This window comes from Lathyrus oleraceus, chromosome 1, assembly GCF_024323335.1.
Source record: "Lathyrus oleraceus cultivar Zhongwan6 chromosome 1, CAAS_Psat_ZW6_1.0, whole genome shotgun sequence".
Lineage (NCBI taxonomy): Eukaryota > Viridiplantae > Streptophyta > Magnoliopsida > Fabales > Fabaceae > Lathyrus > Lathyrus oleraceus.
The window spans coordinates 164,614,049-164,632,248 of NC_066579.1; the positions used below are offsets into that span (position 1 = coordinate 164,614,049).

Consider the following 18,200-nt stretch of genomic DNA (forward strand, 5'->3'; position numbering starts at 1 on the left):
TTTAGCTCCATCTCTTTCTAACGTTAAAGATTTGATTGTATCTTCATGTGCTAGAATTGTTGTCTCAAGTTCACTACATTCTTCAGATTTTGCTTTAAGAAGGCCTTTAATGCTTTTAACTTTTTGTTTTAATTTCTGAAGAGAGGTAAGAGTTTCTGATAAACATGATTCTAAGTCAGATCTAGAAAGTTCAGAAAATACCTCTTCAGATTCTTCATCTGAGCTGCTGGATGTGGTAGCCATAAATGCTACGTTGGCTTGTTCATCAGAGTCAGATTCTGATGATCCTGATTCACTATCGTCCCAGGTGGCCATTAATCCCTTCTTTGTTCTGAAGGCATTTTTCTTGAAGCTTTCTTTCTTAGAGTTATCTTTCTTCAGCTTGGGGCATTCATTTCTATAATGACCTGTTTCTTTACATTCAAAACAGGTAATATCTTTATTAGGTTTACCTTTTGAAGTTGACTCTGATCTATCCCCTCTGGGTCTTGATCTTCTGAAGTTGTTGTTGTTCCTTCTTTTCCAGAGTTGCTTAACTCTTCTGGTTAGTAAGGACAGTTCTTCTTCATCATCAGAGTCTTCAGGTTCAGAGTCGTCAGTATCTGCAGTTTCTGCCTGGAGAGCTTTGGTTCTGTCTGACTTCCGTCTTTCAGGTCTGGACTTCAGCGCTACTGACTTGTTCCTTTTCTGAGGCTCATCCTCCTCTAGTTCTATCTCATGGCTTCTGAGAGAACTAACAAGTTCTTCAAGGCTGATATTGTTCAGATCCTTTGATAACTTCAGAGCAGTAACCATTGGTCTCCATTTCTTTGGCAGACTTCTGACTATCTTCTTAACATGATCTGCAGTCGTGTATCCTTTGTCTAGCACTTTAAGACCTGCAATAAGAGTTTGGAATCTGGAAAACATAGCTTCTATAGCTTCGTCATCTTCCATCTTGAAGGCTTCATATTTCTGGATCAACGCCAGAGCCTTCGTCTCCTTGACTTGGGAGTTTCCTTCATGGGTCATCTTCAGAGAGTCAAGTATATCTTTAGCCGTCTCTCTGTTGGTGATATTTTCGTATTCGTTGTATGATATAGCATTTAGAAGTATTGTTCTGGCCTTGTGATGATTTTTGAACTCACGTTTCTGATCTTCTGACATTTTGCTTCTGGGAACTTCAGCTCCATTTAAGGTTGGAGGTTTGTATCCATCTGTGACAATGTCCCAGAGGTCAGCATCATAACCAAGAAAGAAACTTTCGATTCTATCTTTCCAGTAATCAAACTTTTCTCCATCAAAAACAGGAGGCTTGGCATTGTAAGAATCTTTCTCATTTGAGTGGGCCATTTGTTTTTCTCGCACTGGATCTCTCTACACGGTTAAGTGTTTGATTTGAAAATCAATAACAGAGCCGGAGCTCTGATACCAATTGAAGGTGAGAAAAACAAGAAAGGGGGGGTTTGAATTGTTTAAAAAATAAGCGCTTTTGCAAAATGAAATCACACAATGATTTTATACTGGTTCGCTTATAACACAAAGCTACTCCAGTCCACCCGGCCAAGGTGATTTCGCCTTCAACAAGGACTTAATCCACTAATCTTGAAAGATTACAAACAACCCCTAAGAGAGAAGAAAATCTCTTAGTCCTCTCAAGTCTACAGACTACAAAGAGTCACTTGAGGAAATCAAATAAAAATTAGATACAAGATGTGTAATCTAGAGTGCTTCTAAGAAAGCAAATATTACAAACTTAAGAACAAATTTTTCACTTGATAAGCAAAAGCTTAGTGAAAAACTTTGAAGAACAAAGATGTTTTTCTTGAGCGTGATATAATTTCAGTATAGTTTTGGCTAGTGATTTCTTCGTACTTACTGAATGAGATTTCTTCTCTTATTTATAGGAGTTGAAGTAGAGTTGAAGTAGCGTTGAATCTGTTGGATATTGAGATGTAATTACGCCATTCCATTAATAGCTTCTGCAGTAGACTTTTTCTTTTAGAAGTGACTACTTACCACAATTAGTATCTTCTCTCTTGGAAGTGGAGATTAACGTCTCTTTCTAATTGAGGAAATCCATTTGCAGAACTTTAACTTGGCTTAAACGTTACTTCATCATGATTAACAATTCTGATTAGAGTCTTTGTGTATCTGGAGAAACTGGCTTCTGATGTTATCTCTTGAAAGTTCAGATGGCGCTGATAACTTCAGAGTTTACAGAGGACATTTGTTCAGAGTCAGAGCTTCTAGACTTTACTTCATGTTCAGATGCTTCTGATACTTGTAGTTTTGTCCAGAGTCAGAGCTTCTTGAAACGAGATTCCACTTTAGATGCTTCTGATACTTGAGATTTTGCATCTGATCTTGTTTTGCATCTGATGACATCATCAGATTTATTTCTTCTTTCTTTAGAACCCTGCACACTTAGAAACTTTTCGTTAGGGTGCCATTTTTGGTTTCATCCTTTGTTATCATCAAAATCATGGAGTCTGTTGTAGAACACTTTTTGTTCTTACATCATTATCTTCATGTTCCTTATTAACAAATAAAATATGGTGGTGACTCTGTGATTTTTCAGCCGCGACAATATATATGCAACCTATTCCTCGGGGTTTTTTAAAAATCAAGAAAATATAGCTATAAGGGAGCTTGCCTTGAATCTCAGTTACTGCATTTTACTTTTTTCTTCAATGGTTTAATTACTATTTCTCAATTTGAGTCTTTCCAGCTTCACTTTTTTTCTTTGTTAATGTTTTTTTCTTTATTTTTTATTAGTATTAACCTGGTTACATGGTCTAACTAAGACGTAATATATTTTGCATTAATATTTTCAATTTTTTTTTAAAAGTCCTTTTAAATTTTTAATTTTATATATTCAAATCTCTTAGTTTTTCTAAAAAAACCGGCGTGATTTCTATTTTAAATGTATTTTCAAAATATGGCGTTCTGGTGCTTTTTTATATACTTTTATTTTTAATTAAGACATGCACGTCAGTTTTTTTTTGGAAACTCACCTGACTTCTCTTTTGCATGAAATACTTCATAGAACTAGACTCTAATTTTTCATTATTTATCAACACTCTAACTTCATATCGTCATTCTCTTTGCCAAAACCCAAAGCGATTTTCATCGTAACTCTCATCAAAACTCTTCCAACAATTGACATTCATCAACACTCGAACATCAAAAGTCATCACGTGTGCGGTACATTCAATCTTCTATTTCACGCATGTTCTTCTTCCAACAATAGATTTATATCACTGAAACGACTTTAGTTTCTCTTGATAATTTATTTTTCCATTTTGATCACTAAAATGATTTATATCACTGAAATGACTTTAGTATCACTGAAATGACTTTAGTTTCCCTTCATCATTTATTTTTTCTATTTTATGTGCAAATATATAAATTTTGTATTCTGTGTTGATGAGAACAATGTAAGTTTGTACATTTGTTGATGAAGACAATATAAATCTTGTATTATGTGTTGACGAGAACAATGTAAATTTGTACATTTGATTTTGAAAACAATGTAAATCTTGTATTATGTGTTCATGAGAACATTGTAAACTTCTACTGTTAAAATGATTTGATTCTGATTCTTAGAGTATTTTGTTTGTGTAAAATATGATACAGGTCAGTCAAAATGAGATTTAAAACAAATTATATATGATAATAGATGAGATTTAACTCTTCAATCATTAACTAAAACCGACGTACCGACATAATTTATTAGCTCGGGTATTGTAGTAGTGCAATATTAAATTGAAAATTGAAAAATAGCAGTAAAAAAAAAATCTAGAATCTCTAAGTCTTAGGATTCTAGACTATTTGTTACTTTTAGATAACTCTAGACTCTTCAGATTAAGTCTTCGTAGAAAGTTTATTGGATGATTTGACTTAGTCAGAATGATGTCTTATTTAAAGGTGTTTTAAAAATGTTGCTTTGTCATTGTATCGCATTAAACTACTAGTTTGGGACTGGTTAGTCACAAAATCTAGAAGGAATTTTCATTATAAACTAGCATACCGAATTTTAAATCCTTGCCTTGCTTTGTTAAGATCTTGTTTTTTTATTGGGTTGAGTATCTTTTGTATTCTTTCTATTGGTCCTTTGCTTATCAAACTAATTTGAACTCACCTACCCTAATTAATTTGAACTTTTTTCTCACACTTACTAATAGTTATGAAGAAATTAATTAAATTTTGAGACATATGAAATAGAAATGTGTTATTTAGAAATGTGTTATTGATACTACTTCATTACAATTAAAATTAATAATGAAAAGGAAAAAAAATCAAACAAATCTCATCATTTTGTGTACATTTTCTTTCTAATCTTAGGATTTTCATTTCTAAGTTAAAAAACAAAACTAAAAAATAAAGTTGAAGGAAGTTAAGATTCTCTTTAATATTTACATTTTCTTTATAATCTTAGGATTCATACAATAAATTCATTTTTGAGCATATAACTATTTTTAGTATTTTTGAAAATGAATTACCTACTGTGATAAATTTCATCAAATTTATGTGAATGCCACATATAATTTATTTACCACATTACTATATTCATTAATATCATGTGTCATGTTATATTCATTTATTTTTCTATTAACTTAAAAATGAGATATATTATTATAATAGTGATAATCATATATATGTGTCTCTCTCTATATATTAATATGTGTATTTCTTTATAATTCCAAAGTTATTCTGTCTTGAATTTAAACAAAGTATTACTATCATGGTTTCAAAATTTAATTTCCTTCTCATTTTAGTTTTGTTTTCAACTTTTCACTTGACTTTTGAATTAAATATTCTTAAGCCTAATTATAAAAAAAGAAACATATTAGTAAACAAATTGAATATGAATGTCATTAAACCACAAAGTCTTGATTTAAAGTTGAGGGAAGCTGAGAGTAAAAAAATTCAAATAACTATTAGTCAAGATGGTAATTCTAATTTCACGACCATTACAGAAGCTCTTAGTAGCATTCAACTACAAAACACTAGGAGAGTTATTTTGTTGATTGGACCAGGGGTTTATAGGTAATAACAATGCTCATTATAACTCAACTTATTAATTTTTAACATTTTATCTTTTGGTATATTTTATGATGTAGTTAAATTGAAATTATTTTTGTTGAAGTTGTGTAATTTGTTTTGATGATCAATTCATTTAGGGAGAAAATTGTGATCCCCAAAACATTACCTTTCATAACTTTTTTGGGGGATGCAACGAATCTTTCAGTTATTTCTTGGAATGATTCAAGTTCTACCATTGGAAGTGATGGACATCCATTGGGGACGTTCAATACCCCAACGGTTGCGGTGAATGCTGACTATTTTATCGCCATCAACATTACATTTGAGGTAATTACATAATAAATTAATTTATGCTCTTATTATATAGTGAAAAATAATAATGATAAAGATAGTTGTTCACTAGATTTATTTATTTGTTAAACAGAACAGTGCTTCATATTTTGGAAAGAAAGTAGAACAAGCTGTTGCTCTTCGCATCTCTGGAAACAAAGCTGCATTTTACGGATGTTCATTTTTTGGAGTTCAAGACACCTTATATGATCACAAAGGTCTTCACTTTTTCAAAAATTGCTTCATAGAAGGCGCTATTGATTTTATCTTTGGTTTTGGAAGGTCCTTATATGAGGTATTCTCCCACTACTAAATTCTAAATTGAACAATAGATTTAACATGTATTCTACCACTACTAAATTCTAAATTGAACAATAGACTTAACTAAGGTCCAAAATAAATAGAAACTTTATACATCATATAAAATTACTTTATATTTATTTTGTTTTGATAAATTTTATTATTTTATGAGACACTTTTGGATAAAATATGTCATGTAAAATGTATTGCAGAAAATATTCTCATCAAATTAATCTTTTTCCTATAGACTTTTCTCAACCAAACTGAATTGAAAACAATATTTTAAAATTGGTTCTGAGATAAAACTAAAGAGACATTCTGATCATATTAATAGTTATGTGAACAACAATTGACTATATAATTAATAAATATAGAAAAATAATTTTTTTACAAAACATTAATACTTTAAATATATAATTTGTTAAATATTTTTAGGATCTCAAATTTAAGTTTGACAATAGATTAAATTATATATTACTAACATATATCTGAGTGCTAGATATGTTTATTAAAGTGGGCAAAGATGATTTGGTGAAGTAAAAAGTCTTGGGATAAAAAGTAAAATTATTGTTTGATTTTATTCCCTTATCTTTTTGCTCTTTTATTAATGAAAGTCTGCTCCTGAAATAGATTCATACAAGCTGTTTCAATGACATGCCACTGTATTATTTCGATGAAAGTTATTAATAATCCCTCAAAATATATCTTGATAATTTTACAAAAATTAAAATTTTAGTTAATATTATATAGAAAATAGTAATTATGAGTAATTTTATAAATGTATCTTTCATTAATCCTATAAAAAAAATGTAAACTAAAGGAATTAAGATAGGATAAGTAATTAATATTGAGGGGCATAGAAGAAAAAATATTAATAATTTAATGATAATGTAAAATAACATAATTTGAATCAAACAAATTTTATTAGAATACATACAATTTAGGAAAAAAGAGGTATATTATATGTGTTAATCATTTTTGTCTCTGAAATACATTGATTAAACACTGTCATTGTATAAACAACAAAAGAGACCTGGTTTAATTTCTGATTCATTTCAGGAATGCACTATCAATTCAATTGCTACGAATATAGGCTATATTACTGCTCAAAAACGATCGAGTTCATCATTAGATACTGGATTTTCTTTTAAAAAATGTGAGGTAAAAGGTAGTGGACATATTTATCTTGGCAGACCATGGGGAGAATATTCAAGAGTCATTTACTCTTACACCAATATGAAAGAGATTGTTCTTCCTAAAGGATGGGAAGATACTATGAATGGAACACACTATCCGTGAGTATTATAATTAATATTCTTTGATCAATTTCTCCACTTTATACAATTTTTTCATTAAACACAATGACTAATTATATATATTTGTATATAAATAAATGCAGCAACACAATATACTATGGTGAATATAAATGTAGTGGACCTGGATCTAATTTTTCTGGAAGAGCTCCGTGGGCACGAAACCTAACCGATGAAGAGGCTCAACCATTTATCGAAATTCATTTTATTGAAGGAGAAACTTGGCTTATCAACCCTAATTAAAATAATATTTCTATTTCTAACAATAATACTTTAATTTACTATTTACTAATAGTAAAATATATAATGAACATGCATGTTAATCCTACACTTTAATATTGTTTATCTATTTAAATTTTCTTTAGGAACTGATGTTGATTGTCTTTTCAGATTTTATAATAATTTTTTGTTTTTTTTCATCTATTGTATTCTTTTCTCCTTTATCGAGTTTTATTCTATTGACATTTTTTTTTGTTAAAGCTTTAAAGAAAATAATGAATTGTATTCATTCATTTCTTCTATTAAGACTTAATCCTCTCAAAATGTTTTTAATCATCTCAAAATGTTTTAATAAGATTTAATTTGAAGAGCATTTATGTTTCGTTAATAAGGAAAACTCATGACACCTCATAAACTTTATAAAAAAGAAATAAGTCCCTTCTATGATAAAAAAAAGTTGATGACATTGCTAATAATTGATTGTAATAGTTATAACAATTAAATTAAAATCAATGGATGTAATTAAAAGTTCCAATTTAAAAACTCACCTTACTTTATAGACGGCTAGTTGCATCTATTATTTTACTAATTAAATATCTATTTAATGATGAATAACTATTTTTATGATGTATTTTTTAAAAGTTGTTGATTTAAAAAGTGGGTGTTCTTTAGCATGAAACGATTCACATTTTTATGGGAATCGATTCAAATTTTCATAGGATCAAAACTTGATATGTATGTTGTGTTTGTGAAATAACATTTTACTTGTAACTAGAATTCAAGAGCTACTGGTTTACTACCAAATTAATTTCTTCAAGAGCTATTGATTCTTGAAAAATAGTTTTACTTCCCTTCAACTTAAGGATCAATTTAAAAGCTACTGGTTTACCACCAAATTAATTTCTTAAAAAACATGATTGAAGTTCGAGAGAAATATTTAAAAATTTGAATTTTGTAGAATCACATGAGTGAACCAAGTTTTAATGAATTGATTCACATAGTCTTATTTTCAGAATTTCCACATTGTAACTTGATATGGATTTTGATGAATCGAGTCACACATTGTAAAAAGTCCAAAAAAAAATATTCTAAAACTAGTAAACTCTAATTTAGATAACCTAACATACTTTATAAAGGCTTATTGTATGTTTTGAAGATACACAATATTAGTTAAGAAAAGATTGTGATTATTATGGATCAAGAATAGTTAAGTATGATTAAGACTAAGATATGTTCAAGGGTCATGGAGATACTTAGATATGGAATCAATTAGGAAAAGTTTAAGATGATCCAAGTTCAACATAACATAAACAGTCTTGAGAATAATTAATGATGTTTATGGGTTGTAAGAAATCAGACTTAAATAACTATAAAACTAGATAATAATATTATAGATACGCTAGTTTATGAAATGTTAACCATCATTTAATTATGGAAAAAGATAATAGTAAAACAATTCATATATTATGTAAAATAATTTTGATTTATACGAAAACATAAAAAACAAAACTATGAATGGACCATGTTATATAAAATGATTCTGATTTATATGTGAAACAACCAATAATAAATTGTGATTGACACAAGATAGAAAAAGTAATTAATCAGGATGAGGCGAATATGAGAAAAACTCATACAGCTGATTTAGAAACTGATGTATGAAGTGAAATTGTGTGTCTGTGTTTCGAGAAAAAAATTACAGGAATGATACATATTACATAACATAAACTTGTTACAAACGGGTAATATTCAAATAAGAAATATGAAAAAGGGAGTGGATAAGTTTGGTAGTAGGAAACATAGGCATTGGGAGGGACTGAAACAACATATAATAAATTACTTCTTCTCCATCTTAACATGTTTGCGACATAGTCTGGTTGAAAAATATTCTCCTTCAGCAAGCTCTTTAAAAGTGGATGACTCGCTCGACCCATGAAGTTCACCTCTTTTTCTAGGGTTGATAGAAATGACTGGTTGTGGTTGTTTTTCAGGAGTTTCCAAGTCTTAATCAAAATACAACGTCAAAACAAATCATCCATGTTGTGTAAATTCAAATTAAAATATAATATACATGTCTTAAAAAGAAATCAAATTTAAGTAACTGTCTTTGCAGAAGGAACATGAGGTAATGGTTGTGGATTCAATTCAGGGGTAATTTCTAATTCCTGCACTATAACGCATACAATTATCATACAGATCCTAGTGCTTTGATCCTAAACATTTGGATAACAACACAAATAACAACACTACATAATAATAATATTGTGTAACGCTGACTGTGATGATATTTCATTCATCATCAAGTGTTGCTTCATCTACATTTTCCTTAATCTTATTGTATAAGGAGTTCATAAAAAAAGTAAGTAAGACGTATCACAAGGTGAAAAGGAAGGTAAAGAAACAAAGGTAATTGAATGTGAAATATAAAAACATGCATAATTTGATCATCATTAACCTGGAATTGGAGAAACTTGAGGCCCGATTCGAGTTCCTGAGCATTTTATCTTTGAAGTAGTGTCCTTGTTTTTCACTTTTCATTAAGTTGAAAGTGGACCAGTCTGGTGAGGTCCACCGGAGAAGATGATCGGAGCTAGGGCTCTGGTGATGTGTTGACCGCTTCACATCCATATGATTATGATCCAATGGTCTAATCCTGTCATTTGGTTTACATTACCCACTTTGCAGCGCGTTGACTTGGATGTATGATAGACACCACACGCGTGGTCATCAAATATGTCACCTCAATTAATGAGGGAGATCTCATGGCACTTGTTTTTTCTTATTTTATTTTAAATTCTGATTTTATGTTTAATCCTTCTATTTTATTTAATTATAATCTAAAATATATGGGACTTTCATCAAAATCATTAAAAAAAATTCTCTTCCATATTCTGAATTAAAATTATTTTTTGGATTAATTATGATATTTTGCAAGAATTAAATGTTTTTGTGCATATTTTTAAATGTTTAAAAATACTTTTGACTTTCCAAAAATAGTGAAATTTTTTGTCTAAGGTCATTTGACCTCATTTGACCTAGGATAAATCCTTTGGCCATTTATTTGGTGTTTTGAAGGGATTTTAGATTTTGACCAAATTAAAATGTATTTTAATTCTTTTTTAAATTGAATTTTAATTGATTAAATGTTTAAAAATATTGTTGAGCCATTTTTATGGTCTTGTGATGTTTGACTTTCTGTTTGGGTCTTAGTCAGGTTCATTAGACTTTTGTTGGATCAAAACCATTAGATTTAGGGGATTGATGAAATGTACATTTCATCTCCCAAAATGAATGGATGGTTTTGATTTGATGAAATTCCTTCCATGATTAATTTGTGTTTCTATCTTTCCCTCCCTCCCCATCTTCATCCCCATTCTTCCCCATCCCCTCATTTGACCAATGAAATCTCTAATGTCTAAGAGCTAATTGGTTCATCAATGACCTTGTGTCAGATGAATCAATACAAGTGTGACTGAGATAGGTCCCTCCTTTTTTATCTTTTCTTTTAGGGTGTGGTATGTTTTAGGAGTTTGATTTTTCATACCAAATCTCTAACATGCATTAACACCTAAATTCTTATTGTCCGGCCTCAGATAGTTGTGACTTCTACATAAGTCCAATTACGATTGCTTAACATAGAACCAAATTTGACCCTCAAGGCATAACATTCTAGTAAGTGAGATTGTAATTCTCCCATTCTTCATGGCATTGTATGGAGACTCGATCTTTTTTTCTTTCATGAGTACTAGTGGCATACTTGTTGAATTATCCAAGTTAGAGACCTTCTCATGGAAGATGTCTTGGTTTAAGGATTCTTACTTGTGAATGAATGGTTGAGTATTCCCCAAAGAATGACTTAATCAATTAAAAATCACCACTAACATTTGACTAACTTTTAACTAACATTTGACTAACTCTTGTTAATATTTCTTTACTTTCAAGTCATTTACTTTATGCAATTTAAATTTTAGTCATTTATCATTCATTTCCATTTATATTTCATTGAACTTGTTTATGTTTATCTCATTTTCACTTTGCTCATTTGAGCCATATCTTATGATTGTATATATTGTTTGTGTATTTTGGTTTTGTTTGTGGTCTTAGGACCTTAAAATACCTAATAACAACAAAAACCCTAAAAAAACATTTGTTGGACTGTTGAACTTGATCTGAATTTTTGGACTTTGGATTAGGCTAAATTCCCTATGCAAAAGGACTTGGCCAATGCCAACATTCTGAGACTAAGCTATCTTGAATTGAGCCTTCATATGATACAAGCCTTGGGATTTGTTTGAATCCATTTTCTACTCTGTCTTTGTACTTAATTGTTATTTTGATCTTGTGTCTGATGCTTTGTTCTGAGTTGATCAAGGAATATTTCATCTGATGCATTAGAATTCTAAGAAGACTGCTAGCTATTGGAAGTGCTTGTTTGGATGTGACTATCTTTATTTGATGCCTTGATATGATATCTAGATAAATGCTTATTGCTTAATGATTATGGCTTGATTAAAGTCCAATGGAAAATGGGTTTCTATATGACATTCTTATCTGTTGGATTCCATCCCACTGGTCAGATCTTTTCAACCCCTAACTTTTAAATTTATGCTTAGGATAGTCTCTTCATCTCCTCCCACTTCTTAAATTTCAAAATCTCCCCCTTTTTAAAACCTTCTTTGCCTCTGATTTTAAACATAGACTTTGTTTTAATGATTAGAAACTTTGGCCTTATGCCATTGAATTTGTAAATCTTTTCTAAATTAAATTTATAAATAAACTTAATCATATTGACTTAAAATTTCAAAAAGATAAAAATAACTAACAACTTCATTCAAAATTTTGGCCCTTTGTACCTTTTCATTTAAAACTTTTGTTAAAAACAATTCACCAACTTTGAAATTTTTTCCGCGAACTACGAGGTTTTGATCTCTCATTTTTATGTTGGTACCTAGGCACAAGACTGAAGGTCTTGTCAAACACAAAATATAATCAATGAATTTTTTTCTCATCCCCACACTCTATTTTTTTCCAAAACATCATATATATACCAAAAAACACATACACACATAAAAAAAGGGCTCCCTATCAGTACCTATGACACTTTGGGTGCTGACACCTTCTCTCTGTGTATCCAACCCCCTTACCTGTAATCTCTGGCATTTTATTAGTTTTGATTTGATAACTTCTTATCTTTGAGTTTTTTTCGTACTTTTCCCTTTTCCTTTGGAAACAATAAAAGCGCGGTGGCGACCTGGTTTTATTGACGTTAAACTTATCCATAGCTTGATGGTCATGAATTTACTACTACACTCACTAAAAGATGGACTTCTGCCCAATTGCTTTTCACACCCACTTTACTTAGCCGATTACTATTTGAACATGAAATACACCTCCTTGCCTTTCTTATTTAATTTAATTAATTTAACTTATTTTCTTAATAAGTAGTTTTATAAATTAATTTTTATAATTAGAATTTAATCAATAGTTAACTCAATTAGTTAATAATTAATTTTAATAATTAAGGTTTTATATTATTTCTAATTAATAATTAAAAAATACAAAAAATATGTTTTATGATGGGGGTTTATTAGAAAAGTTCAACGATTAGTTTTAGGGTTAGCATTTAGACATTATTAGGATTAATTAGAATTTAATCAAGATCATATCAAATTTTCTTTTTCAATCAATCATGTTTAATATTCTCAAATGAAATTATATATATATATATATATATATATATATATATATATATATATATATATATATATATATAATTTAAATAAATTTCTAATTAAATTAAGTCTAACATTTTTCAATTACCAAATTAATTAAAATCAACTTCATACAGTTAAAATTTAAAGTCCTTTACCCTTGTGGATTGAGACATTTTCTAAATCAAACATTTCTTCTCCCCCGAAGCGTTGAGAACTTTCAATAATCTAAAAATAACCAAACAAACAAACATTTTTAGAAGAACTACAATGCTCTGAGCTTTATTCTAACATGAAGATACGTAGCCATAGAGTCGTAGCACTTTATTGAGTACAATAACCAAAATATTTTATGTGTCTAAATACTTTAAGCAAATAATAAATAACATAAGCAAACATTCCCTTAGAAATATTACTGAAAACACAAGCTCCAACCAATTGATCCATAAGATCATCAATTTTCGAAAGATGATACTTATTCTTAATCGTAACCTTATTTAGTTATGGGTAACCAACACATAACCTCATGCTACCATCTTTCTTCTTAACCAACTAGACATACGCTCCCCATGGTGACACACCAGGTCTAACAAACATCTTCTCAAGCAAATCTTCTAAATTCTTCTTTAGCTCACTCAACTCTGATGCAGAAATCTTGTACGGTTCTATCGATATAGGTCTATTACCAGGTACTAAATATATGGGGAAATCAACTTCTTGCTATGGTGTCAAGTCACAAACGTCCTCAGGAAACACATTAGGAAACCTACATACCACTGACATATCACTAAACACAACATCGATCTTCACTATAAATAAGCGAACATCACGAATCATCCTCACTCAAAGACATCTCAACATGACAAGCGGACATAAATCTTGAACCCTTACTATCTTCGAATTCAGGAAACAACATAGTCTTGTCAAAATAGTTGATATACACGCGGTTGAACTGTAGCAAGTTTATCCCAAAAATCACATTGATTTGACTCAGAGGCAAATAGATCAAGTCAACTCCAAAGTCTTTACCATAAATGGTCAAAGGACAATTTAAACACACTAATGAAGCAGTCATCGAATAATTAGTTAGGGTATCAACGACCATACTTCTAATCATAGAAGACACTTTAAGATTCAACTTGTCAACACAATCAAGAGATATAAATGAATGTGTTTCACTAGTCTCAATCATAGAAATCAGAAAAACACCGTTAATAAATCACGTACCTTGAATCAAATTATCTAATCTCGAGACATCTACACCACTCTGAGCAAACAATCTACCATGAGCTTGCGTGGAAGCTGGCGCCTTCCTTGGTTTCTGACTATGTACTAATATGTCCAAGTTCACCACAGTTGTATGAAGTCGAAACATTACTCTTGAACTCAACAATAAGTTTCTCTTGTTTCCCACACTTGAAACACGTTTGATTTACACTCTTACACTCAGCACCATTATGGCCTAACTCTCCACACCTTAAGTATTTCAGAGGAGCACGGGCTCATCTCCCACTTATCTCTTTCCCACCTGCACTATCTGATGGAACTTCTATTTTTATTTATCAACTAGAGTTATATACGGTTTACCATGATACTGTAGCGGTAAATTCATGACCATTACACTATGGATAAACTTAACGTCAATAAAACCAGAGTCGCCACCATGCTTTTATTGTTTCCAAGGGAAAAGGGAAAAATACGAATAAAACCCAAAGATAATAAGTTTTCAAATCAAAACTAATAAAATGCCAGAGATTACAGGTAAGGGGGTTGGTTACACAGAGGGAATGTGTTAGCATCCAAAGTGTCTTAGGTAGTCATAGGGAGCCCTTTTTTGTGTGCATATGTGTTTTTGTACAAAATGATGTTTGCAATAAATAGAATGTGGGGATAAGAAAAGAATTCATTAATTATATTTTTGTGTTTGACAAGACCTTTGGACTTGTGCCTACGTACCAACATAAAATGAGGGATAAAAACCTCGTAGTTCTTGGTATCAATTTCAAAGTGAATGATTTGCTTTTTAACAAAATTTTAAGTTTGAAAGTGGCACAAAGGGTCTAAAAGGTTTGAATGAGTGTTAGTTCTTTTTTACTTTTGAAATTTGAAGTCAATATGATTAGATTCATTTACAAGTTTGATTAAGAAAATAGTTTGAAAATGCAATGGCATAAGGCCAAAGTTTCTAATTTGCAATAAAGTCTAAGTTTAGAAATCACAAGCAAAGAAGATTTTTGAAAAGTGGGGAGAGATTTGAAATTAAAGAAGTGGGGAGGAGATGAAGAGACTAATCCTAAGCACAAATTTAAAAGTTAAAAGTTGAAAAGATCTTACCAATGGGATGCAATCCAATAGACAAGAGTGTCATATAGAAACCCAATTTTCCCTTGGACTTTAGAATCAAGCAATATCAATACACAAATAGCAAGATGAAGAGCAAGGCATCAAATAAAGATATCCACATCCAAGCTAGCAACTCCATGATCTTCTTCATAATATCCCATGTATCAGATGACTTCAGAAATAGGCATTAGACACAGGTTCAAAGTAACAACTTCAATAAGACCATGTAACAGATGAACTCAAATGGGTTCACTTATCAAGCACTTGGTTTCATGGAAGTTCACTTCTCAATAAGACCATGTAACAGATGACTTCATATGAAAGTTCACTTCTCAAGCACTTGATTTCATGAAAGTTGGCATTGGCAAAGTCCTTTTGCATAGGGAGTGTTGCCTCATTCTAAGTCCAATATCTCAGATCAAATCCAACAGTCCACACAAATGTCTTTTAGGGTTTTTTGTTGTTATTATGTACATTAAGGTCAAAGGACCACAAACACAAACAAGTATATACAAACAAAATATAATCATAAAGTATGGCTCAAGTGAGCAAAATGAAAATTGCATTAAAATAAACATGTTAAATGTATGAATAATAGAAAATGAATAAAAACTTGAATTTAAAGTGCATAAAAGTAAATGGCTTGAAATGAAATGTTAGTTGTTAGTTGATTAGAAGTTAGTATTGCTTTTGCTTTTGTTTTGTTTAAGTCATTCTTTGGAGAACACTCAACCCACTATTCACAAGCATGGATCCTTGAACCAAGACATCTTCCAAAGGAAGGAAAAAAGTCCAAGTTTTCACACAATACCATGAAAGAGGGGAGACTTACAATCTCACTTACTAGAATGATATTTCTTTTGTGTCAAAATTTAGCGCTATGTTAAGCAATCGTAATTGGACTTATGCAGAAGTCACAACTATTTGAGGCCGCACAATAAATTTTTTGGTGCTAATGCATGTTAGAGATATGGTATTATGAACCATACTCCTAAAATATACCACAATTAAAAGAAAATGCAAAAGGGGTGGACCTAATCTCATCCATACTTATGTTGATTTTGCAATCAACTAGCCTTAGGACATAGAGATATCATAGATCCATGAAATGAATGAGAGCAAAATGGGATTGAGATGAAGAGGGAGGGGAAATGAAATCAACACAAATTGGTCAAAGGAGGACTTTTATCAAATTAAAACCATTCATTCATTTTGGGAGATGAAATGTACATTTCATCAATCCCCTAAATCCAATGATTTTAACTCAACAAAGTCAAATCAACCTTGACCAAGACCCAACAACACAAGTCAAACTCAACAAGTCAATACCAAAAGCTCAACACAATTTATTTTGCAATTAAACAAATAAAATATATTAAAAAATGTATTAAATTAAATTATGGTTGGTCAAAATCCTAAAATCTCATCAAAACACCAAATAAATGGCCATGAGATTTATCATAGGTCAAACAAGGTCAAAGGACCTTGGAGAAAAAATTTCATTAATTTCGGAAACTTAAAAGTATTTTTAAACAATTAAACAAATGCACAAAAACAATTAAATCATAAAAAAAATTAATAATGATCCAAAAAATAATTTTAATTTAGAAAACGAAATAGAAAAATATTTGAGAATTTTTGGTGAAAGTCTCATATTTTTTGGATCAATATTAAAATTAATATAAATTAATGAAAATAAAGCAATTAAACTAAAAAATAAAAGAAAATGCAAAAAAACGTGGACCACTTGATCTCCCTCATTAATTAAGATGGCATATCAAATGGATCTCAATGCGCATTCCACAATGGACTCTAGTCAATGCACTCCAAGGATGGAAATTAAAACCAACGCGTGAGATTAAAACAAAATGAGAGGACCATATGGTCTGAGACATGCCAACGCATCGCCGGAGCTGCAACTCCGATCTTCTTCTACGGTGGACCTCAGTGGACTAGTCCACCTTCAACCATCACCAAAATAAAAAAGGAGGACATGAATTTAAAGTAAAAATGCTCAGGAGCTCGAATCTGACCTCAATTTCATCTAACTCCAAGTATATTGAAAGATTCAGGGAGTTTAAATTTGAGGATCATGATCTGAGTTGTTTTGATTTGACCTCAAAGAAACTCAATCTTCTTGCCTACATTGGTAGGACTTCAGACAGCCAAAACTCAAGAAGAATTATGGAGAATTGAGTGAGAATTTAAGAAATGAAAAAAATGAGAAAATCACCTCCACTGCAGAGTCAGATGGCCACGATCTTGCTTCCAACTTCACTTAGCCTTACTCTGGATGCTTGATAGAGTAGAATTGGATCAAAAAGGAAGCAAGACTCTTGGAGATTTGAATATCAAAATAGTGGAGATTCAAACTCAATTTCCAATGGAAATCCTCAAGGTTATCCTTTGAATGAGAGGGTTTAGGGTTGGGGATTCAAAGCTGGTGCACAAGTGTCCTTAGTTTTGATCATGGAGGGTTCTATTTATAGCCAAAGCATTGATAATTGTACACTTCTTTCAAAACTCCAAAAATAGCATTTTCCTTTGCATGGATGCATGGGAGTGTGAGAGGCTCGTATAATCATTCAATCAGGTCCAAAATTGTGTACAAACATTGATGAAGTCATGTTAGAAGGCCATGCATTTGTCTATGGAAGATGCAAGTTCGATTATGCCAAATGGTGATCCAACTCTAATCCACGTGAAAGTCACTCATACTTTGTCCAAATGGGATGAAACTGATCTTTTTGAAAAGGTTAGGTCAAGAGGAACAACTTTCATGTTGAACACTTTTTCATTAGAAGCTTTGATCATGATGAATTTTGAGGTTGAAGTTTAGAAAATCAAACATATCAAAAACAATTCTAAGTGTCAAGCCATATGTTCACTTCTTCCACCTTGGCTAACCTTTTATATGAGCTTCAAATAAGAAAAGTTCCTTCATCAAAGTTATATC

At 30.9% G+C, this 18,200-nt stretch overlaps 1 protein-coding gene across 1 annotated transcript; it reads left to right on the forward strand.

Annotated features, from left to right (window-relative positions):
* Window positions 1-499: 499 nt before the first annotated feature.
* On the forward strand, window positions 500-7,214 carry LOC127097323 (probable pectinesterase 53; the record flags this gene model as incomplete). Its single annotated transcript, XM_051035819.1, has 6 exons — window positions 500-594; window positions 4,873-5,031; window positions 5,166-5,355; window positions 5,453-5,653; window positions 6,718-6,953; window positions 7,058-7,214. Coding segments are annotated over 6 exons (1,038 nt in total), but the record flags the coding sequence as incomplete, so codon positions are not given.
* Window positions 7,215-18,200: the final 10,986 nt, after the last annotated feature.